This window comes from Lissotriton vulgaris, chromosome 2_1 (assembly GCF_964263255.1).
Source record: "Lissotriton vulgaris chromosome 2_1, aLisVul1.2, whole genome shotgun sequence".
Classification (NCBI taxonomy): Eukaryota; Metazoa; Chordata; class Amphibia; order Caudata; family Salamandridae; genus Lissotriton; species Lissotriton vulgaris.
In genome coordinates this window covers 1146823354-1146847853 of record NC_141687.1, presented here as the reverse complement: position 1 = coordinate 1146847853, position 24500 = coordinate 1146823354, and the positions used below count along the sequence as shown (strand labels likewise).

The following is a 24500-nucleotide window of genomic DNA, read 5'->3' as shown; positions in this document are numbered from 1 at the left end:
AAGGTTGGCAGAAATTTTTATTTTAGCTTCCAGAATGGCATAAGGCAAGACAGCATCCTTGCACCTTTTTCTGTATTTTATGTGTTAATGTCAAAAGTAGAAATTTAGTTAATACCTCCTCAGACAATGCTCAATCTTTCAGCAAAGCAAGGGTCTCTCTACAACCACAAATGCTGATGAGCTAGGAATAGTACCTAGTAACAGCCAGGGCTGTTTCTTCACCTGACATGATGCTGAACCTGTCCCAGACCAGTGCTCCTTGTCAAAGGCACCTGGACTTTACTAGATACCCTGATATTTTTTTCAAGGATTCCATCATGCATGTGACCTAGGTGCACTGTATGCCCAAAAAGGGTTTGCTATCCAAATGCAGTATGTGCACCCACATTGCCTATGCCCACCCTCAAGCCCTACTTTTTTTTTGTTGCATATTTATGTAGCATGAACTCGACCTGAAGGTATTTCAGCACTTTACACGTGCACCAGTTATGTTACACAAGTACACATACAGGCAGGCACAGGGAGGTTAAGGGATTTGCCCAAAATCACATGAAGCTGAGCCCACGCCGAGGCTCGAACCTGGTTCCCCAGCTCCAAAATCAGCATCTCTGGCCGCAAGGCCTCAACCTCTCCCCTTATTCCGTAAGGAACTGACATGTACCAAGAACATTGCAGCTAGGATATGGTGATGGGTAACTGCGAACAGATTTCCAGATGCCCACCTAACATGTTTATGATGGCTCCAGATAGAGTGATGTGCCAAGTTCTATTAGCAGAGCAGGAGAGAATGAGGAGCCAGAGCTCCAAATGTCTTGTTAAAAGTTAACATGTTTACCCTGGTAATTATAGATAATCTTGTTTGAGACTTGGCCAGTAAACCTGTGGCTCAGATCAAATTAGAAAACTGCTTATTTTGTCACACACTGTGGCACTGCTGTTGGAGGAGACAGCATACACTAATGTCTTCAGTAGCATGCACTGAGTAGGGAAATCAAAGAATGTCTTGGAAACTAAGGACCAGGTGTGTGAAAAATGGATTCAGTATAAGTGGTAGCAAATTACAGACCACCTTTTACTGAAACCATTCTGTTTTTGTGCACTGACCAACGTACTGATGAGTCGGTTCGCAAAAATCCGATTACAGGGGATGGTGTCCACCACACCACTAGGTCTGTGATTGCTTTTAAATAAAGCATTTTTTTAAATGCAACTCGTTTACCTGGAAGGAATGTGTTTTAAAATAAAAATGAAAAGTAACATTTTGTAAGAGTCCACAGGACCACTGCTTACTCTCAAAAATATTTTTGTCAACTTTCAAAAGGGAAGGTGTCCTTTTGGGACCCCGTTTCCCTTTGCAAATGGGTTACCTTTACATTTTCATTCTTAGGCCCATATTTATGAGGCCTTGCGTCAGTTTTGCGCCGCCGGTGCGTCACTTTTTGTGACGCACCAGCGGCGTACAAAATGCGCCTTGTTGCGCCATATTTAAAAAGTGACGCATCTAGTTAGATGCGTCACTTTTTAAACCCATGCGCCACATTATACCTGCGTCAGGTATAATGTATGCAGAGGGGGCGTTCCCCCGCAAAAAGCCTCGTAATAGTGACGCAGTGAAATCTATGAGATTTCACTGCGTCACTTTTAGGATGCTGTTGCGTCAAAATCTTGCGCCTGCCTCACAGCAGGCGTAAGACTGACGCAAGCCCTTTCACATGGGGCTTTCCCCATGTGAAAGGACGCATTGCTGGAGTTGCGTCACTTTTGTGACACACTCCAGCAATGCGTCTCTTTTGCGCTTACAGATACGTCAGAAATACTGACGTATCTGTAAGTCCTTGCGACATGATGCGTCATACATTAAATATGACGCATCATTGGTGTCGCAAGGAGTGCGCAGTGAAAAGTGACGCATCGCTGTTTTCACGCAGCGATGCGTCACTTTTCATAAATGAGGCCCTTAGTTGGTAAAATATTGATGTTTTGTGACTGTCAATGTTGAATCGGTATTTGGAAGTGACGCCCAAAACTCGCCACTTCCAAGTATTGATTATGTGTTTGGCCACAAGCAAAAATTGTGATTCGGTAACATGTTACCGAACCGCAATTTGGGGTTTATACATGCCAAGGAGCTTTTCTGTGGTCGCAGATGGCCTGATTTTGTGAATTCGAACTTATGCAAATGCAAAAAGGCTTCACACATCTGGCTGTTAGTGGTGTGAGTTATTTTCGTTTTACTACTTGCAGTATATCAGAGATTTGGTAGCGCCTTTGCAAGTGTGTTTAAGTTGGTAATTGCCTTTTTACCTTAGCCTGGCTCACGTATGGGTAAGGCTTTTGTCAGTAAGAAAATGTTACATTTCTTGACATGTACGCTGAGCCAGAATAACAGTTGACATGATGGTTTAGGGCTTCGCCCTTTCACCTAAAATATGGGAGCACTACCTTTGGTTATTCTGTGTACTCGCAGGTAGGGTGCCATTACAGATATTTTTTAGCAAAAGTCACAGATTTTGAACACTTACTTAAGTTTTACAGAGTTTTCTGGAAACAGAGCAATAGGAGGCCTTTATTTGTCTTCCCAGCAGTCAAGTATTGTCTTTGGTTTCAGCAGCAATAGGAATTGGCTGGTTTCTGCAAGGGTTTCCCAAACTCCTCCTTGCACATCTAGGGGGCTGATTAGAATGGAGGATTTTCCGCATCCTCCGGGCCGGCGGAAGCCACCGCCGGCCTGGAGGATGCGGAAAATCCTCTGCGGACCCACCAAGACCCACCGCCACATTAGGATGGCTGTTGGGCCCTGGTTTCCGACCGCAGCTTTTCCTCCGCGGTTGGCTTACAACCGCGGCGGAAAAGCACTAATATGGTGACGGTGTCTTTCAGACACCGTCAGCCAGATTAGGATGTGCTTGGAAACATGCTTTTCCGCGGCGGCTTTTCCACCGTGGAAAAGCATGTGTAACTTCACTGCGGGGGCCCGTTGCGGGCCCCCTAGGTGAAGGGGGGGTGGGGGGGCCTAATGACCCCCTAAGTACAAACCAAAAAGTGTGGAGGCACAGAAGGCTAGGACTAGAAGCCTTACAGTGATGCTGCAGGATCTTAACAATCTTGTCTTCCTCAGTTACAGTCTTCACATATGACAAATCACCTTTGTTTTTATACATTCAGGCAAATTAAGGAAGAGGGTGGAACCTACAACGCTTGACTCGGCCCTATAATGCAATAGACATCTTTGTGTCTGTCTATACCCTTTTTTGTTCCATAATTGTACCTTCTTATCATTTCCCTCCTTTTTTCATTGTTCCATCTATCTTACCCCGTTCCAGCTGTCTCCTTTCTCCTACTGGTGTCACTCATGCTCCTTTGATTGTCCAGCTAATGCCACATTTGTTAATGATCTTCCCTATCAATAAACTTGCCGATCACTTTGAGTGACTGCTCATCAATTAAAAAATATCATCATCGGGCTTCCAACGGACAAATCAAACATTGCCAAGAATTTGAGAATGAAGAAATTTCCTATTTTCAAATCATATAATTGCCATTTTAAAATATTATGCCTACACGCAGCTATGCATGTCTCAGAAGATTCTCCACATCAAGCAGAGTAGGAGAACTGAGCCAATGGAACACCTCGGCTGATTTCACATTGTTTCCATGGGCCTGCCAATTATAACAACCATGACTGGATGCAACGAGGTATGGACAGGCAAACAGAAAGTTTGTGAATGCGGTCAAAGTTGACTATGTGAAACCAACCCATAAAGCACTCCATCAACCGCTAGTGGAAGGACAAATCAAGTCAGAACACTTTGGGGCATATTTACTAGAGAAGTGGTGGAGCATGGCGTTTGCCTCTTTGGCTTAACGCCACATTAAGGCACTTCTGAAATGCAGGGCTGCACCATATTTACAACAAAATGGTGCAGCCATGTATTTCCCCCTGCGCGAGCACTAAATTTATCAGCCTAGCACCAACGCAGGCACCATAGTGCGAGGGTGTCTACATTGAGAGGTAGAATGTTTATGTGCAGGAAGGTGTCTCTTCCTGCACATAAACAATTGTTAAATGGTGTTTTGAAACTCCTATGTGTGCTGCTCAATGCAGCACGCATAGAAGATGCTAAACATAATTTTTTTATTGATTGTTTATGTGCAGGAAGAGACACCTTCCTGCACATAAACGATCAAAGGCCTTTTGCTCTTTCTGTGTGGAGCACATATGAAAACAGCAAAAACGAAGAGGAATTAAACATTTCCCCTTGTTGCGCCTGTCTAAGACCAGGTTTTTGCTGGTCTCAATTTTGGCACTGCCCCATATTTACGCCGCCCTTATAAATATGGAGCAGTGTCAAAATCAATGGGTGTTGCAGTGGAATGCACACCGTAACACCCAGTGCCCACCCCTTTCATGCTAAGTATAGTGTGAAAGGGGGCCTTATTTAAAGGGCAGCGTTAAGCCACATTAAATGGCTTAACGCTGCCTTATAAATAAGGCGAAGCACATAGCGCCACAGGAACGTCACTAAAAGTGACGTTCCTGTGTCGATAGGGGCTTGTAAATATGACACTTTGTCTCATGTGTGGGCTGTACTGATGGGTAGGTCCTAGTTCCACCAAATGATGGCTCCCAGTTATATTCCATCCATGATCCCTCACCTAGTCGTGCCTCACCTGATTCATACACCATATATTAAAAAGCAGACTACAGGTCTATCATATCATCAGCAATTCAGGATCTGTGTGTGTGGCAGGAGAACAGTTAGTGAGGGTGCTGCTACCAATTTCTCCGGAATTGCTCAGTAATAAGGGATTATGAAATACAGGCAAAAGACCTATCCAAAAAACTCCATAAAAAAAATACCCTGTTGAAACCATCAATAAAGCAAAGAAAAGAGCAGCCAATAAACACAGGGACGCTCTTCTGGAAACACATGAAAAAGAGGACAGAGAAAAAGACAAAAGACCCATCTGTATAACAACATTTAACATAGCATCTGAAAAAGTCTCTAAGATAGTTAGAAAGCACTGGATCATTCTCAACAGTGGGAAACGAAATATCCCACTACCCATGTTATCACATAGAAGAGGCAAGAACCCTAGGGACATTCTAGTACACACTCGCCCAAAATCCCAACTCAAGAACAACCAACAGGTAATCAGTACGTTACCCACAGGCCATCACGCATGTAGCAACTGCAGTGTGTGCCAGCTAACTGCTACCACGAAGAATGTGAATTTCAACACAGGAACAACTTGGGAATTAAGAAAGTTCACCATATGCAACAGCTCAGGCGTGATCTACATGATCACATGTAGCTGTAACCTACATTATATAGACATGACTACTAAAAAGATCAGCACAAGAATATGTGACCACTGTAGCAACATCAGGGGCCACAGGGCAAGCACACGGTTGATGGCACACTTTAATGAAAAGAAACACACCCCAAACAACATGCGATGAGTAGTGTTAGAACATATGACACACTGTGACAATTTAGAACAAAAGCTCCTGGAAAAAGAACAAAAATGGGTGTTCAATTTGCACAAAGATACGATAGTCATGAATGATAATTTCCCATGGGGACAGTTCACAAGATGAACTACACCTTGGGTACATTGGAGATACAGATATAATAACCCCAATACCACGCCGGGACTGTTTTATTTACATCTCAGATGAGAGGACCGGACGATACTCAAATCACCTCCAAGAAAAGGCCCCACGAACAGACTCCCTCGTGAGATTCCAAATTGCTTTTGTAATTCCCCTGGCATGATGCAAGAAACTTGCAATTACTGAATGACCACATCCACAACCACACAAAGCAACAGCCTAAATCCTACTGCTTCGCTATCAAACACAGGTTTTAGAGCAGTTTCCCCTCTCAGGTTCACACCACACTAACCACACCTCAATTGATAATCTTTTAACTAAATATTGGAGGTGGACCAATTCAGGCCTTTACTTCCAATATGACGTACAAACCTTGCCAACATTGAAATGGCCATTAACCTTGGTTCATAGCCTTTTTTCATGTTCTCTTTTTGTCATAGTCTTTTTTCAGTTGCGGTAATCACCTCGAAAGATGCTGACAAAAATTATTATTTACTCATCCCCCAGTATTACAATGCCACTAATTTAATTTGAAAAAAATTCCAACCCTGAAATTGATCCTCCCAAAATGGTGAGGACAAATTTCTGAAACTAGGCGCCATTTTCTTACAATCGCGGTCTAGTGTTTACTCACATATGAGCATGACTGGGCTTTTTCCTGCCAGTATTTAAGCAACATTGGGTGGAAGACACACTAATATGAGGTCCGCAACGGTACGAGTAGGTGTCATTAATGGAAGAGTGCTGATCCAAGTAAGATCTTTACTTCCCTAATTGGAACCCAGGATCCCTGAAAAAAGCTTTTTTTTCCTCCAGGCCACACTATGGGGAATAACTAACCAGTATTACACATTTACCCATGGCCCTTCTCTTTCTCTTGACTCAAATACTTTATATACTTACTTCTAGGGTTACTACCACCCTGGAGTCCATGAGGCACAGAGTTGCCAAAACAGAAGTATGTTATTACAAATTGTAAATAGTGTGTTTATATGTTTGTCTTGTCTTGTAATGTTTGCTCACAAGTGTCTTTCTTTTTTTACCATTGTTTTAACAATTAACCATGCTTTCTCATGATAGAGTAGTCCGATGTGTTCCAAGGTGTCACATTGGATATAAGCACTAATTAAATATGTTTACTACTAAGGGCACCAACACAAACTAGAAGATTGTTTTAAGCACTGCATATGGTTTGGACCTACCCAGGTGAGAGGTGGGAAGGCAATTTGTACCAATGTTGAGCTAACGCCGATAGTGGAACCTGGTTCCCCAGCTCCAAAGTTGGAAGCTCTGGCCGTTACACCACACCCTCTCATATAAACACAAGGAGACCCCGCCCTACTGCTAATAGGGGCTGCATTGGTATGGAAAAAATGCATTTGTTCAAGTTATATCTAGACAGGTACCTACCTGCTGGTCACTCTCCTCAGGTATCTTCCTCTTCACTCATCCTATATCATTTAATCATTCTCTCCACCTTGACGCCTCTTTTCTTGCTCTCCGTCATCTAGCACTAAAAGAATCCATCCAGTGTCACCATCTTTTCTCATTGCTTGTTTTTCCATTTCTTTTTGTCGTCTGTCATCGTCCCTCCACTTGATTTTCATTTCATCCATTTGCTTATCATGTTGCCGGTTCTAATTTAAAATCTTGACAATTATTTTAATTTCGACTGCGTTTCCTCCGTTTGCTTGATTCTTTTATTTGTTCAATATAAAGAGATGATTGGTCTCGCTTGTTGTTTGGGAAGCGCACTGACTCCTGTTCACCGGTTGAGTTGTACTACAATAGCAATGCAAAATGAATAAATAAACAAAAGTGTTAGGTTAGTTTGCCACAGGCTCTGTAACTGATGTCAGGGAGCTCAGACATGCTTCCCTTGAGCACGTATTGGGAGTAGGTATGCTGTGGCGAGTGTCTGGTGGGTGGGCAGGCCTCAGGGAGTAGCAATGGATTCCGAGGAAGTGTTGCCAGTCATGATCATGTAATGGCTATCTTTGCTTCTCATAAAAACAAAGCTTTGGAAATATCAGCCTTTTGTGGACAGACAGACAGACAGACAGACAGACAGACAGACAGACAGACAGACAGATAGACAGACAGATAGATAGATAGACAGACAGACAGACAGATAGATAGATAGACAGACAGACAGACAGATAGATAGATAGATAGATAGATAGATAGATAGATAGATAGATAGATAGATAGATAGATAGATAGATAGATAGATAGATAGATAGATAGATAGATAGATAGATAGATAGATAGATAGATAGATAGATAGATAGATAGATAGATAGATAGATAGATAGATAGATAGATAGATAGATAGATAGATAGATAGATAGATAGATAGATAGATAGATGTTTCGGTGGCCAATCAAAATGCAGTGTGATAGTGGAGTGAACAGAGTTTGTTCTACTTTTTTATCCGTTTGTGTATATTGCCCGATATTGCTTAGTTTAAGAATGATTTTGAAGATCTGAGAGGAAATATGCCATATTGCAAATTTCATTTGAAAGTTGTAAACACGTAAATGGGTATACTCTGAATCGGAGAACGGAGAGGCGAGGAATCATAGGGCCTTAAAACACCCAAAGGCTTCAATCCTGTTCACTATTTCAGCAAAGTGCAGCAGGTGTGTATTTCTAGTTCAAGGAATCACGAAAAGAGACTTTTTTTGGATGCTCTTAAGTTCTGTTCCACAGACATAGTGGTGCATGTGTAGAACTGCCCACCCTGGCCAGTAGTGGTAGGCATCAAATAAGTAGCATCCTTTTAGAAGGCAGAGGGCTGCTAGGGATAAGTATAAAATGTGCAACAGCAATGGCCGAGAGATAAAACTAGCTTTAGGCTACCTGGATAAAGCTAACAGACAGGGGAAGGAAGACCAGGCAAGCCTGGTAGGCCTCGCCCATAGGCACTATGTATGACTGCAAACTTAATATTTCATTAAGGGCTTAAGATATGTGATGATACAATATGTTCTGTTAGAGCACAAAAGTACAAGGAAAAGTCAGTAACAGTGAGTTTTTTGTTTTTGTTTCAGGTGAAGTATGACTGAGGTGGAGCCTGTGTTGGATTTCGCATCCTCTGGGCGTACAGGACGAAGAAACGCCCTTCCCGACATCCTGGGCTCGCCGTCAGGAGTCAACCCCTCAGACCTACCTTTAAAACTAGCAGAAATGTCTCTAAATGCAGGTATGTATCAGCACCCAAGTGGATGTTAGATCTTGGGATGCAGTCCAGATTTTACACCAGATGAAGATGGGCTATGGTTTTTGTAAGGGTGTGCTGCGAGTTGTCTACCCCAGACCTAAAAGTCTCAATATTGCCCTCTGCCCATAGCAGTGGTGTGTTCCGCTGTTTGATGTTGGGTTGGCAGTGTGTCATAATGTAAGTACCTGTTTGTGAGCACCTTCAGTAATACCAGTCAGCTGTTTTCAATGTCATTTGCTTTTGCTTTCAGCAACTCCTCTCACTACAGAAGACCAGGCGGTAAAATAGCTGTGCAAACACACTGGGGTTGCATACAGCCCAGTTCCCTGCCCTACTCAAAAAGTGAGTCTGTTGGCAAAATGTTCAATTAGATGGACTGAGTGCAGTGCTGGTCTTTGCTGGAAATATAGAGGCACATTTAATTACAACAAAGGGAAGTTGGAGAAAAGTTAGATTATACTGACATACTTTCATTTTAATAAGTCTGCTTTTACTTACTGCTTAAGAAGCAGAAACTAGCGACGAAAAAGCAGTGACCTTTGAATTCCTGAATGACTCATATTGTTAACCTGATTACATTGAGCCTACCTCGGTAGCGGGCACCATCTTACAGGAAAATGATTCACAACAAACTAATCACTTTGATAATAAGTTAGATAAAGAGACCCGTGTACACCAATGAAAAGCATGCACTTTATCACATAATTATGCAGTAGTGTGGAGATTAAACATGTGTTACGCACCCTAGCGCCATCTAGTGACTTTATACAGTAACTCAACAGAACGAGTAGACAAACTAGAAATAGTGTATCAATTTATGACTAAAATATAAAATATTAAATAGGCATTGACAAAGCTAATAGGTCAGGATTTATAGCGTGGATTGATAAACAAGCTCGGAGAGATGCATTCGGAGGAACACACAAAGGCACATTTGTGCTTATTGGCATATACATGAGTGCCCACACGGGCAAACCCACATAAGGAATATGTTAATACGCATCTACATCCAGACACTTGGGACTATGCATAAACTCACACATCTTGGCAGACATATACATGTTTGCATAGAGGCACTCATTCTGTTATGGTTTCGGCCAGCAATTGGCACAGCTGTCGGTAGAAATATTGAATTCAACACCTTTTCAATAAAACTAAATTTCAAGATGGCCATTAAACAGAGATTCCATTTCAAGATGGGAGCCAAACACAGGCTCCAGTCAATGATTCCTACCAAACACGAACACCATTTTACGATATCCAACCACTTACTGTCAGTTGGCTACTGACAGTAACTGCTGGTAGCTGTTGTTCCAGTATAGCCTCCGGTCAATGTGACTGTGTGTCAAAATTCCTCTGGGTTGCTTTGGTTAGTGGATTATTCGCTCCAGATCCAACCCTGCTTGCACCTGCCCTAATTTTGACCTGCCGGATCCAGTGATAGCTTTATCCAGATCAAGACATTCTACCTTGCAAGAACTTTCCTAAATTTGAGACCCCTTACCCTGAAGGTTTTTCCTATCCATTTGATCTGTTTCCTACTTATGCAGTCAAGAAGTACTTTCTAGAGTGGATTAGTGTGTCTTCCGTAAAGAGTCACCTTTTCCTAGATGCAATAAGGAAGAGGAAAATGGCCACTCACTCCGTCCAGCCTTGACATTTATTTATTTTTGAGTTTTATATAGCCAGTGGCGGCGGGTGATATTTGAAAGCGGTGAGGCGTAAATGTTAGGCATAACTTTTATATAGTGGGCGACTCAAACAGGTCTAAAGAACAAACCTGGGGTCCAGGGTGGGTCCCTCTCCCAAGAAAAAAATATTGGCAAATGTTGCATTTTTAAAAAAATGAATGTAGTGATAAAGCAAGGCTTATAAAGCAGAGGGAACATATAGTCTTAAAATAGTAAACACATTAAAAACTGCCCGATATCGTCCTGCATTAATATGTTTAACAGTTACTGTAATGTGTGAATTGTATAGTGTGGCAACTTTAGACCTTTAAAACGTATGCTTGCCCAGCCTCTTGTACTGCATGCGGCACTAACTTTGGGGGAAAACGCTCTAACCAGGCTTTGGGGAGCACCCACAGCTGCTGGCCGCAACCAGTTATATAGAAATATGTGCAGACAGATCTTTAAGTGGGATGAAAAAAAGTGGGGGGTTCTCAATAAAGGAACATGTCAAGGGCATTTTTTATGATTCCCATCGTGTGCCACCTGACCGGTATTTTGGTTTCTCTCTGAGATGTAATTGCATCCAGATAAATGGCACAACAACTGACATACACCTAAAACGGTCAGTACGATTGGCTTTGTCAATGGTTGTTTGCTGTATGAGATAAATGAGTAACAACAATGATTTGTTATAAATAATTAACATTGTAGGGCATAGTAAGGTGGAAAAGTCCTATGGGAGTGGAAATGGTCCTCCACACTACACAAATATACATGAGCTCAGAGCACGGACACCTACACCTTGAGCAGGGTGCATCTTTCTTGTCTGTTATGCCGCATTTTGTTCCCAATTCTTGCAGCCATTCCTGCAAGGAAGGGATTGGGTGTGTTTGTCAGCTCTTGCCAGGGAATGCCTGGTCTGCCTAACCATGGGGACCGTGGAGTCCGTTGTGTAAATGAGAGGCCATGGTTTCTTTCAGCCTGGAATTCTGAGAAGTGCTGAAACATAAGTATGAGGTTGAGACCAGTACTACTATTGGCGTAGTACAACACTGATGGTGAAAGGCATGACACTAAGCTTATGCTTTGTGCCTTCCAAGTTTTCAGTTTGAGCATGGTACAAATGTTGGTGACCTGGTAGCAAATCTGGACTACAAATGTCCCAAAATACACAACCAGTGTAATAAACAATCCTTATTGTTTATTAGATAGTATGCTCTCCAATACTAAATTAATTTTAGGATTGCATTAACTCACTTCACCACACCAGTCTCCTCCCTTCAAAAGTGGGTGAAGAGTTAGAGATCCACAAGCATCAAAATGTTTCCTCTATGGTGACCCATACTCCCACTATTATTTCATGTACCTCTTCATCCACGATTGAGATTTAGTGGTTTAGGATCACTCTCGAAGCTCTCTGGCTGTGACTCCCAAATCGTCCCCACTGGATCTTACTTGGGCCAACATACTACAACATAGTTGAAATCTTGATCATGAACAAATAATGAAAGCCATGAGGACATCTTATCTAACTAGTTGGAATCCATCATGCATCAGAGAACTGTCCACTGTAAGCACATAGTTTTCACTTTACGGTTAACTCAGATATTTGGATCAACTTCGCAAGGGAACAAGAACCCTGGCTGACCTCCTCAACTTTTGGATCCATGTCGCGAGGGAACAAATGCTGCAACTCCAGTTCTAACGGGGCCAGCAATGTGCAGTCAGAGCCTGGGGTGTCACAGTGGGGAAGGTTAGCGTGATGAGGGGTCTAAGCACAATATACATAACAGCAGAGATTAGTATTCAAACACTTACCATTACTGAGAACAAGGCACCAAATCAGACGTGCTTGCATTGACTCCCATGCAAGATGAAAGGGTGAGATCTTTTGCCTCTCAGTGACAGATGTCTGAAATCACGCAAGGATGAAGTTTCCGACGCCCGAAACCGTGACGCTGATAGCGTCACAGGCCTACAGTGTACAGACCACAATGGCAATGAAGGGCTTTACAACAGAAAGCCCTGTGTCCTGCGTCATATTGTAGAAAGTTGATTTACTGCCTGGCTTCCGTCTCCTGCTTTAGAAAGAGGTGGAGCAGGCAGCCTGAAACAGACAGCCCAGACTTAAATCCATCAATTTGTTTAGAGATACAATCGCGTCTCTAAATAAATCAATCTATTTAATATATTTGTAAGTAACTGTGTAGGAATTTAGGAAGGGCGCAGCCACTGAGCACTAATGGAGAAAACGCCCCTGTATATAGCGCTAGCTGGACCTGAGGGTATCGGAGCGCATTGCAGGTTATGTGAAAACATAAATACGTTTACAAGAGGTATATGAGAGTATTAAAAATGTCAAAGTTACAAGACAGTACAGCACTAAGTGGTTATAAAGTCACAAAGTATAACACAGGGCACATGGAGGAGAACGGCACCAGGGACAAAAAGGTGAATTAGCAAAGTTAATACACAAAAAAAGGCACACCTAGTCAGCGTAGCCAACCAACCAGACTAGGTACAGCAGAGAATCACATCAAGAAGCGTATCTTGCCTCTCAGACCCTGGCGCTCAATGCTAGTGCATCCTTTTCTGCACTGGTGCATCTGTTCAATGAAGGCAAGTCCAGGGGGGAGGCGAGACCCTCTAGGAAATAAGTACACAAAAGTGGCCAGAGGCTCTCCCCTTTCATTCTTTCTCTCAAAATGGGGACAGAACCTCGCCCTCACTTTTCCTAAAATGTATGTTGAATTTTTCTACCAATGAATAGGTTGTTGACTTTGCTTTATCCAATCAGTCAAAGCCCACTATCCAAATCTCATATCATTATCTGCAATAAAGATGTGGTTTTCAACCAACCAGGAGTCAGGAGGTATGATGCAACAGCCTTGTTGTGATTATTTAAGAGATTTAAAAGAGAGCAGTTTTGCACCCCTAGGAAGGATGAATATAACTAGAGATGTGTATGTTCTCACATGTTCAGAGATACTAATCCAACCCTGGGTTTAGGCAATTATACCCCAATAATTCTAGTATGTGGTCGGATTTAGTTACTGATCGGTCCTTTGACAGTCACTGTGACAGTTCTGTGCCGTTGCTGTAGCATAATTGCAATAATATATAAAAAAAAGAGTTTCTGTTAGGGGGAATAGCAATTCCTTTGTTTAACGTATGTAATACATCCTGAATGTTTTAAAACATTTTTTATCAAAATTGTCAATCACAAACGTAATGTTTAGAAATTGGTTCCACAATACATTTCTAGAACCAAATGGCAATAGAGGACACGCCAGAAAGATAAAATAATTTGGTCAAAAATGACGAATATATTACTAAAGAATTATGTACAATGGGCAATAATCATGGCTGTCAATGAAACAATTAATAAACGGCTGTAAAGTGATTAAAGTGCAGGATAAGTGACATGTGGTGATAAGTGAAGTCAAAAAGTGCTATACATTTATTATGCAAATGGGTAACATATAAAGCAATCTAAATAACAGTTGTATTTTTCTGTCCCTTCCTTAATGCATGAATACACGACCAAAGTATGACTTTCTATTGGGGTCAGGGAAACTGCCTGGGCTACTGTGACTGCTACGTCGACGTTTCAACCCTAGGTAGAAGCGCGGCTTAATGTGCGTCAGAGGCGGGTCTTTGTCAGGACAGGGGGATAGGGAAACAAGTGGTGACAGCCTGTAGAGTAATGAAAAACAAGGATTCAGGTGTGTCCAACCTATCGAGTAGACTATGGATGGTAATGTATGTGTGATTCAATGCTTACCTAAAGAACTAGATGCCAGGGATTCTATTGAGTAACTAGGTAAGGATCCAAAATGATTCCGGATATGATAAATTGGTCGATCTACACCAGGAGGTTGTGGTCTAGGATAAAATTCTGAATAATCACCAATTAGCGTTTTGAAATCCACTTGTGTAGGCAAACAACACATGCCTTGTCTAACTGATAATGCCACTATGTTCAATCATGACCTGATCAGGAATTATAGGAAAGGATGCGAATATGGGGACAGGAAGGGGTGAGTCCTGTTATTTTGCAAGAAATGAGGAGCTGCTGCATCTTTAAGTGCTCCATTTTGCGCCTCTCATTTCTTGCAAAATATCAGGACTCCCCCTTTCCTGTCCCCATATTCGCATCCTTTCCTATAATTCCTGATCAGGTCATGATTGAACATAGTGGCATTATCAGTTAGACAGGGCATGCGTTGTTTGCCTACACAAGTGGATTTCAAAACGCTAATTGGTGATTATTCTGAATTTTCTCCTAGACCACAACCTTCTGGTGTAGGTCTACCAGTTCATCATATCAGGAATCATTTTAGATCCTTACCTACTTACTCAATAGGATCCCTGGCATCTAGTCATTTAGGTAAGCATTGAATCACCCATACATTACCGTCCTTAGTCTACTCAATACGTTGGACACACCCGAATCCTTTTTTTTCATTAGTCTACAGGCTGTCACCACTTGTTTCCCTATCCCCCTGTCCTGATGAAGACTCACCTCTGACATACATTAAGCCGCGCTTCTACCTAGGGTCGAAACGTCGCTGTAGCAGTCACAGTAGGCCATGCAGTTTCCCTGACCCCAATACAAAGCCATACTTGGGTCATGTATTCATGCTTTAAGGAACGGACAGAAAAATACAACTGTTATTTTGATTGTTTTATATGTTACTCATTTGTATAATAAATGTATAGCACTTTTTGACTTCACTTATGATCACATGTCCCTTATCCTGCACTTTAATCACTTTACAGCCGTGTATTAATTGTTTCATTGACAGCCATGTTTATTGTCCATTGTACATAATTCATTATTAATATAATCGTAATTTTTGACCAAATTATTTTGTCTTTGTGGCATGTGTCCTCTATTGCCATTTGGTTCTAGAAAAGTATTGTGGAACCAATTTCTAAACAGTAAGGGGCATATTATCAAGGGGGTTTATCTCCCCTTTTTTGGCTTTAAAAGCCAAGAAAGCGGAGATAAAATGATCTCCCTATTACCTAGCTGTCGCTAACACCAGTTAGCAACAGCTAGTAGGAGATAGCGACCATCTTGGGCCCCACTTTGCATGTCAGTGATATTTATCACTAATGACATGCAAAGTGGGCGTGCCAAGATGTTAGCGACTGGAAACAGTCGCTAACATCGCTATCTCCTATTACCAACTTTTGCAGATATTCGCGCTAAGCGCGAATATCTCCAAAAGCTAACACCTGCCCTGAGCAGTTCTTAGCCATGTTAACCAATGGGAGGTGGATAACATGGCTAAGAGCATTAGCTCGGTAATGCATGAATATCGCTGACATTTCAGCGATATTCATGCATTGCGGCCGATTTTTATCGCATTTGCGATAAACCTTGATAATACCAAGGTTTATCTGCGATAAAAATCGCCGCAGCTCAGCGGTAAATTTTTGTCTCTAACCAAGCAATAGCGATAATTATCGCTATTGCTTGGTAATATGCCCCTAAGTTTGTGATTGACACTTTTGCTAAAAATAATTAAAACATTCAGGATGAATTACACACATTGAAAAAGGACTTGCTATTCCCCCAAGCTTCTTGGCTGGGCCTGCTCTTTTCCTAGTCGTTATCAACTGACCCCTGCACTCTGTCCTTTTCTCTTCATTCTTGGCTCACCCTTGCCTTGCACGGCTGGCCCAAATATCCTCTCTGTGCACGATTGAAAGTGGTTTATCTCACGTCAGGCGCTTGACTGTCCCTGATTGCCAACCACTTTTCCAGTTTCATTGATGAGCAAGTTTGCTTGTCCACAGAATGCATACATGTGCTACTGCTCTCCCAGGGGCAACAGAATGATGAATAACCGCAAGTGCAAATTTTCCTTCAAGAGTTCAGTTTGGGAAATAATCTGGTGATCAGTTTCCAGGTCAAGCGACAGTTGATACCTTTCCTTGTCCAGAAGGATTGCAAGTGATTTTCATTCGTTCCCAAATGGTGTTTTTCAGACCCTTTTGGAAAGAAAACCTTTTTGCAAAGTCCCAGCTCAGCCTTGTCGGATTTTACTAGACTTTGTATTGCTCTCTGAGTAGACAGTCGACCGTGAGAAGTCCATATCCCTTACCAGTGGGTTCCAGGAGTTTCATTCATTAATTCTAAATATTGGCAAATAAGATTTTCAGTTTTGAGTGGTGATGAACATATTTACTGATAGATTATTAAGGATCCATTGTGCGTTTTGTCTGTCTTGCATAGCACAATCACTAAAAACATCAATTAGAAAATTGTGCTCCTTAGACATGCATGCGGTATCATTGTATAGGTTTTTGTACTTCTTCTTTGTGAGTCGTTCTGGCCTCTGATTCTCTTTCACTTCTTTTGAATCTATTGTTTAAGTGTTCTGACCACCTTGATGATGTTGTTGGTGGAAGCTGTTGTTCTACAACCCCCTCCCTGCCAGTGAAGCTATCACTCTATCGAGCAAAACTCATACTCCGCTGACTATTAGTTCTGCACATTTCAGCTTCCTGATTGAAAATGCAAAGATCTAAAGCCTGTTGAATTTTCTTCTCTCCCCTACAGATCTAGGGCAGGACCTGCAGTCGCCATCCACAGAGGTCCCTCCATCGACAAATCAAAGTCCTGAGCTGAAGGACGCCTCGTAACCGCGTTCCCCCATGGAGGAGGAACGCGTTCCAGACCAACCAAGATGGAGACTGTGATGTGACAACATGTCTTTCAACGTGCGGCCTGCCGTTGCCGGGTGATCCCTGGCGCTGTGCCGATGGGCACCTTGTGTGCTCCAAGAACGGAGGCAGATGGGGGGAAATGAGGTACAGGAAAAAAGTGGAAGGGTGAACGAAACACCTACCCTTTGAACTAAGAATAGCAATTATAAGGGAAAAAAAGATTTTGTTAAAAAAAACACCTCAGAATATTTCTCTTCACATATTTGTATCGGAAACAAATGTTTTTCGTCTTCACACTTAAATGGTTGTGAAACTGTTGACCAACTTCTACCCACTGTAGGGAATTGCAAGAGACTCTCCCTGGAGTATTTGTAATGCAAAGTATACCCTCACGGTGCTGGTAAAATGTCATCCTGTTTTTCATGTTTCGCATTGGCTTGCTCAGTATCCCTTTTTCAAGGCATTCCTTCCGAGAGAAGGAGAAAGCTTTGTCATCGAAATAGTCGAAGGGCGAGAGGGAGGCAGGATCTGAGTTGCAAACATCATGAAAGGCATTGTGTTCCTGGGAACCAATTATAGATTTTTCACTGGTGCATCAAGCCCAAAAGAATGAACAATGTAGCAGTTTTTAATAAAATTAAACAAAATATCAATGTTTAGAACCGTGTTCACAGTGCCCCACTTTCAGCTCTGCTTGAGACAGCGTTAGGTGTGGTACTCAGAGAGACATTATGTAATCTACAGAATAAAGGTAGTATTTTAAAAAAGCCATTTGCAGTTTACAAGATGTATTTCAATAATCCAGTGTCCCCTAGCCATGATCACTTCAGCCTATTACATGCAGTACTTAATGTCACACATCACCATATGAATGCAAAAGAGCAGCGTTAACATTGTAACAACTATGAAACTGCAAAAAGGCTCCTTCAAAAGTTGTAACAACTCCTAAATTGCAGAATCCCCTCTTGAATAATTGTTAACCCTGTGAAGCTGCCATGAGCTTTTGGGGAATTGATCCCTGTTGTGAATGGAATTAAAAATGGATCCTGTGTTGTGAAATTGAGAATGGGATTATCATGATAGTCAAGACCACAGATGAAGACATCACATAAATCAGCCATGCTGTCTTCTCACATAAGGTAGTGAAATGCTCCCTAGTGCTATCTTCTCTGAGACCACAGACATTCCTCGTAACAATTGAGCAAGTAAATTTACACCGTACGCTCTGCTCTGTAAAACTTGATTTATTTTCAGTTTAAAGTAGAGACTGTGATATATAGAGCAGCAACCTCTTTCCAGGTAACTAAGGACACAGTTTCCAGTCCTTGACTTTTTGTGTAATAGCCTAATGTTTTCTGGATTTTGTAGCATTATTTTGCTTTGATTGAACGAATTAGACTAACACACCTGAAATCAATGATTTGTAATTCAGATCTAAAGAGAGTGTCACAATGACCTGGAGTAATGTGGTCAACCAACCTATATAGAGAAGAAAGCATAGCCACAGGGGTCTTTGTCTAGGTATCACAGGGTCCCCGACAGACAACCAGCAGAGCAGTTGTACTGAGGTGGCTCAATACTGACAATTGAATCTGTAATGCCACATCGTACAGTGTAACTGAATTCCTACTTTTGGAGGTGTCATAAATCAAACATTGGTGGTCAAGAGTTGCATAACTTAAAAATGTGGACCTACCTATACCAGTCAGTCAATGGTCTTTATTCGGTCATAACAATGACCATAAAACACAGATTTGAAAAAAATACATTAAACATCATATGGTTTTTCGTGATCAAAGGATATTGAGGAAACATCACACATCAATTGGCATGCATTTGAATAATAAACAAAAAACCAAAGGAATATAAATTGTGGAAACATTTAGCAAATAGTGTAAAATTGCTTTATAGGCACCCCTGGAGGCTAACCTTCATTTAAATACGGTTAACAATCTCATCAAGGCTAGAAAGGAAATATTCTTATGAAGCATACTTCCACCTCAATTTTAATGCAGACAGGATAGAATTAAGGACAGAAAAACAAATTGTGGGAGTATGTAAGCGTTTTTAAAAGATCAGCCCCTCTTATATAGAGTGCAAAAAAGTATAAAGTGCACCGTCGTTTGGAGTGAGGAGTTATTGCATGGGCAGCCTGGAAGAGATTCGAACCAGGAGCCAGAGTTAGGGAAAGCAACCAAATAATGAATTGAATGGAACCCATGTCATAACGGCCAGCATCTTTGATAACTTATGTGTAGCCGTCACAGCAGCCATTTTTAATAATTGACTCAAGTGCAATCGTTTGAAGGGGATTAAGGCTACTTCTATCTTCACATACCTGTGAAGTGCTGTAAGCATTGGGATCTTATGACTTAGCTTGGAATAATTTCACTGTACTCCCTCAATGAAGAGAACGACTATATGATATGGGGAGGTTTTGAAGACTTCCTGAATAGAAAGAGACTGGGTGAATGGAAAGAAGAGGGCATAAGGTTGGGCATGTCCATGTTGACAGAGAGGAGAAGGCTGAAGAGATTCGCAGACAAGGCTAGAAGAGGTGCTGGGGCTTCAACAAGAATAGTTTTAAAGACTGGGGCCTATATTATCAAGAACGGCGATAACATTATCGCTGCTTTAGCGGCAGGAAACTGCAAAGCGGCGATAAGGGGCTTGATTATATGCCCTAGAGAATTCTAATAGAAGCCCAGGTTTGTGGTTCTTCACACCAGAACTTGGGCTTCTATTGGAATACTCTAGGGCATATTATCAAGCCTCTTATCGCTGTTCTTGATAATATGGCCCTGTGTCACCAACAGAGAGGAACTGGTATAACAGAGCATATTGGAAGTTCAAGTAACAACATCTAAGAATAGGGAATGAAATAAAGACTGAAGAGCTAAAGGGGGAACACTCCAGAGGACAGAACATTGGTGTGTGGTAGAAGGCAATGAGGCTCCTGTTTGGGCGCACCCAGAATAGAAGCAGAGACAGACTGTGAAAGGATGAGCAAACGGGATAACATGTCATCCGGCTTCCCTAGCATCTCATTGGCTTGGACCATGTATCTCTCAACATTTTATCAAAACATCTCTTGGTCACAGGCCCTGAAATTCACAATTCATAAAAAATAATTCTCCTCTTTACTTTTAGGCATAAATATCTTCTTTGAAACCACCTTTCTTCCGTGTACTCCTTGGACTTCCAAATTTCCTCCAGGATGGACTGGAAGACACGCCATTTTTCTCCCCATTAGGTATAGTAAAACCGGGTGTGCTGGCTATAGCTTCACGGGTATTTGCTTAAATAAGATACAGTTTGAGCTTTCCAGGTCTCCTGGGTATCCCTTTAATAATTACACCTGAAATAAACTAGAGTATGTTAAAGGAACTGAACCAGAAATACCTTTCAGATGATATGTATAATCTCTGGCTGTTCGCCTATCAGGGCCGGACTGGGAACCACAACCAGCCCTGGCAAAGTGCTCGGCCTCCCCCCCCCCCCCCCCCCCCCGCCATCCCCTCCCCAGTGGGGCGTTTGGAGGTGCCGCCGAGCTCTTTTCCGGGGCCGGTTTCCGGACGATTTTGTTACAGGGCCGATTTTGCAGCTATGCGCCTATCAGCAATGCACGGGCAGATTTACAAACCCCTTGCGCCACTTTTGCGTCACTTTTAATATGGGAAAAGTGACACAAAAATGGCGCAAGGGGCTTGTAAATCTGCCCCTTGGTGTGCTGATGCAATGCTCACGCTCTGCCTTGGGTGAACCGTTGTAGAGGACGTCACTGGGCGTAAATAGTTATTACGAGAAAGGATCAGGGGCCCAAGAATTGCACGTGTGAAGAATTTCCTGAACCCACACAGGCACCTTCTTCTCTCGAGTGCTGAACCCAGCACCTACAATCCTAAGGAAGTTGGTGAGCAGCTTAACTGAAAACGGAAGTCGATATTTTAAAGTGACGTGCTCACAGAACGATAGACACATTCTGTCAGGCGAAGCATGTGGTCTTTGCGCAGTAAAAACTCAAGGCTTTAATTCCATTTTATTAGTTCATCATTGTTGATCCCTGCAGTTTATAAGTCATTGTGCATCAACTCAGCCTGTAGTAATTAGAAAAGTTAAAAGTGCCTGTATGCCAAAAGCAAGAGCAAGGTGGCTTTTAACATGGGAACATTGATGTACCGGCGGCGCATGGGGCTTGTAAATGAGCCTCTATATATCTACAACGAATATTTAAGATGCTTTGCCTTTCTTTCTCGTGTAGTGTTAGGCAAATCAAGAAAATCAGAGAGATCTGTTTTCAAGAATAATTCTGAAATACAACTCTTCATGTGGCAGAACTCAGGAGTAGTGCAGAGCAGGGCCGAGATTGAGACAGCTGGGCCCACACTTTCTAAAGTTTGGCGCGGGAGCTTGTGCAAGCACATGTGTAAACTTAAGCAAATGTGGGCCCAAGACAGGTGTTAAGTGGGACTGTGAAGTAACACTAGAGACAGGTGCTACAAGGAAAGAAGACACACGCCTACATTTGAAAGCGATGGATTCAGGCCCAGATCTCTGTGCTGGGGTGAATGTATGACATTGTTCTGCATTCTGTCCATCAATAGTTCTTTTTGCATTTGTCACCCCGAGTGGGACGGGTATGCTCTTCATGCCACTGGAATCAAGCTATCCTGGCTGAAGAGGGGTGAAACCCCGAAACCAGTCCTAGAATGCTTGTTTCCAGTCCAGGGAGGACGTGGCTTGGCAGTTCGGGCTGGACTGTGCCCATTGGGTGCATGGTCAAGACTGATTTGCATATGGCTGGGTCCAAACTGGAATGGCATAATTAGCACAAAAATGAAGGATTTAGGCCCAGAACTCTGTACTGGGGTAAATGTATGACGTTGTTTTGCATTCAGTCCATCAATAGTTCTTTTTGCATTCCAGAGGTTTTCCACATAGGAGTTGTTGAGTTCACTTAATGCACAACCCTGCACTAATTGTTGTTGACACCTGATCTATCCTATCCTATATGCAGACGCTTTGGAACTATTTAGGATGTGTGCAGAATAAAAGTTACACATCCTTCACTTTACTTTAAAAAGAGGTGCCGGATTTAGACGAGTGCAGAGGTGTTGACTCCAGCAGATGTGAAACCACTGATGAAAGCTAACACATGCCAATGTTATTATGTTTATATGATTTTGATATTGCAATCCTTTATTCACCAGAAGTAAGCTAGCTACCTTTTCCTAAACAAAAAACACCTGTCCAAAATCGGTGTAAATTAATCACTGAAGTCTCCTTTCTTCCCCATTGATACTGAATTATTCTAATTTTCTGTCAGTGGGAGCTCCCTCAAAATTCAATATACCTATTTTAGTAAACTATTTTGGGTTTACATGTAAAATTGTACCTTTAAATTCATAAAACTTTTTCAAACTGAACATTGAAGATATGGAATTGTGCAAAACATTATTATATACACATCCATACGGGACAAGGGTCTGAGGGACAATTTACCAACCAGTAACCAGATTTAATCCCCAATTCAACTATATTTAATACATGAAAATCTGGTGGTCCAAATGCAAAATCATTCTAGAAAAAAGAGATCTAGCAACCATATGCCATCCCACTGTCTATTAACAAATAGAGACTACAAACAGGTATTCTATTCTACAATCAGAACTGGTGTCTAACACAAAGACCATTACGAATCAATCAGATTTCCATCAGCTGCCACTCATGGCCAGTATCATCACCTGGATATCCTTCTTGTCTCGCCACTCCTATCTCTCCAGCTCAAAGAGATTGTGTGGTTTGAGCTTCGTATCGGTCTCTATGAACTCTAGAAACAGTCGCTTGACAGGAACCAATCACAAAGAGTGCTACTTAGTCATCTAATGCTGCTGAAGGATATTCACTGTAATACATGATGGAAAAAGATTGGGTGCAGTGCAAGTGAAGTGGTGGATGTAAAAAGGATATGTAAGAGAAAAAACATTTATTCTGACATTTCTCACAAACCTAATAAAAATCGCAGATACGAAGTAAACCAAATATGTCGCTGCTTCTAAAAAGTGGTCGACTAGTTTCAGCTATCCAGGGCTCATAGCCCAGGCTTTCTTCAGGACCTTTTATAACATTACGCTACTGCATATATCAAGACAAATAATGAAAACAAAACATTGTGTGCATGTCATATTACCTTCATACAGGCAGGATGGTTGTCATACCTAGAGGATATAATGCACACACATCTAACACCAATCATAAAGATGCATAACATTGATGGTTGCTTACTCTTTTGTACTAATCTTAACATTTTTTTAAATGAAAAAACAGGTTCACTCACCTGACCTATATGAGGTATTAGCCTCACCTCACCCGGTAATCACTCAGGTGCGTGAGACCTCGCCCTGTAAATAAGATAACATGTTTCTTTACGGGCGATCAAATACTCCAGCCATTATGGATAAAAATAGAAAATGTTCTATATCATAACCATCAGTCCCAACTCGGGAAAAACGCACCCCTAGACAACAGGCATCATGAACTACTGGCAATTTATGGAATCATCCACCTGTTCAAGGTCACTTCCAATGTGGAGGATGCGCCGTCTGTCCACAAACTAGCCAATCCTGCCTGTATGAAGGTAATATGACATGCACGCAATATTTTGTTTTCATTTTTTGTCTCGATATATGCAGTAGCGTAATGTTATAAAAATTTGTATCTGTGATTTTTATTAGGTTTGTGAGAGATGTCAGAATAAAGGGTTTTTCTCTTACATCTCCTTTTTAAATCCACCACTTCACTTGCACTGCACCCAATCTTTTTCCATCATGTATTACAGTGAATATCCTTCAGCTGCATTACATGACTAAGTAGCACTATTTGTGATTGGTTCCTGTCGAGCGACTGTTTGTAGAGTTCATAGAGACCGATACGATGCTCAAACCACACATTCTCTTCGAGCTGGAGAGATAGGAGGACAAGAGTGGCGAGACAAGAAGGATATCCAGATGATGACACTGGCCATAAGTGGCAGCTGATGGAAATTTGATTGATTCGTAATGGTCTTTGTGTTAGACACCAGTTCTGATTGTAGAATAGAATACCCGTTTGTAGTCTCTATTTGTTAATAGACAGTGGGATGGCATATGATTGCTAGATCTCTTTTTTCTAGAATGTTTTTGCATTTGGACCACCAGATTTTCATGTATTAAATGTGTATAACATACCACTAGATGGCAGAATCGGATAGGAAAAATAGTTCTCTGCTTCTTAAGTAAGCACGTGATGAAGCGTGGAAGGTAAAATT

General features: G+C 41.8%; 1 protein-coding gene across 2 annotated transcripts in view; it reads left to right on the top strand.

Annotated features, from left to right (window-relative positions):
• The window catches only part of LOC147731726 (cAMP-dependent protein kinase inhibitor alpha-like), a 390144-nt gene extending 370281 nt beyond the window's left edge, over positions 1-19863 (top strand). For both annotated transcript variants that reach the window (XM_086958795.1, XM_086958796.1), the window contains exons 2-3: positions 8671-8822; positions 17088-19863. In XM_086958795.1, coding sequence (XP_086814921.1) covers positions 8678-8822; positions 17088-17170 — 228 coding nt within the window. In that variant the 5' untranslated portion in view covers positions 8671-8677 and the 3' untranslated portion in view covers positions 17171-19863. The remainder of the gene's footprint in view (positions 1-8670; positions 8823-17087) is intronic.
• The last annotated feature ends 4637 nt before the right edge of the window (positions 19864-24500 follow it).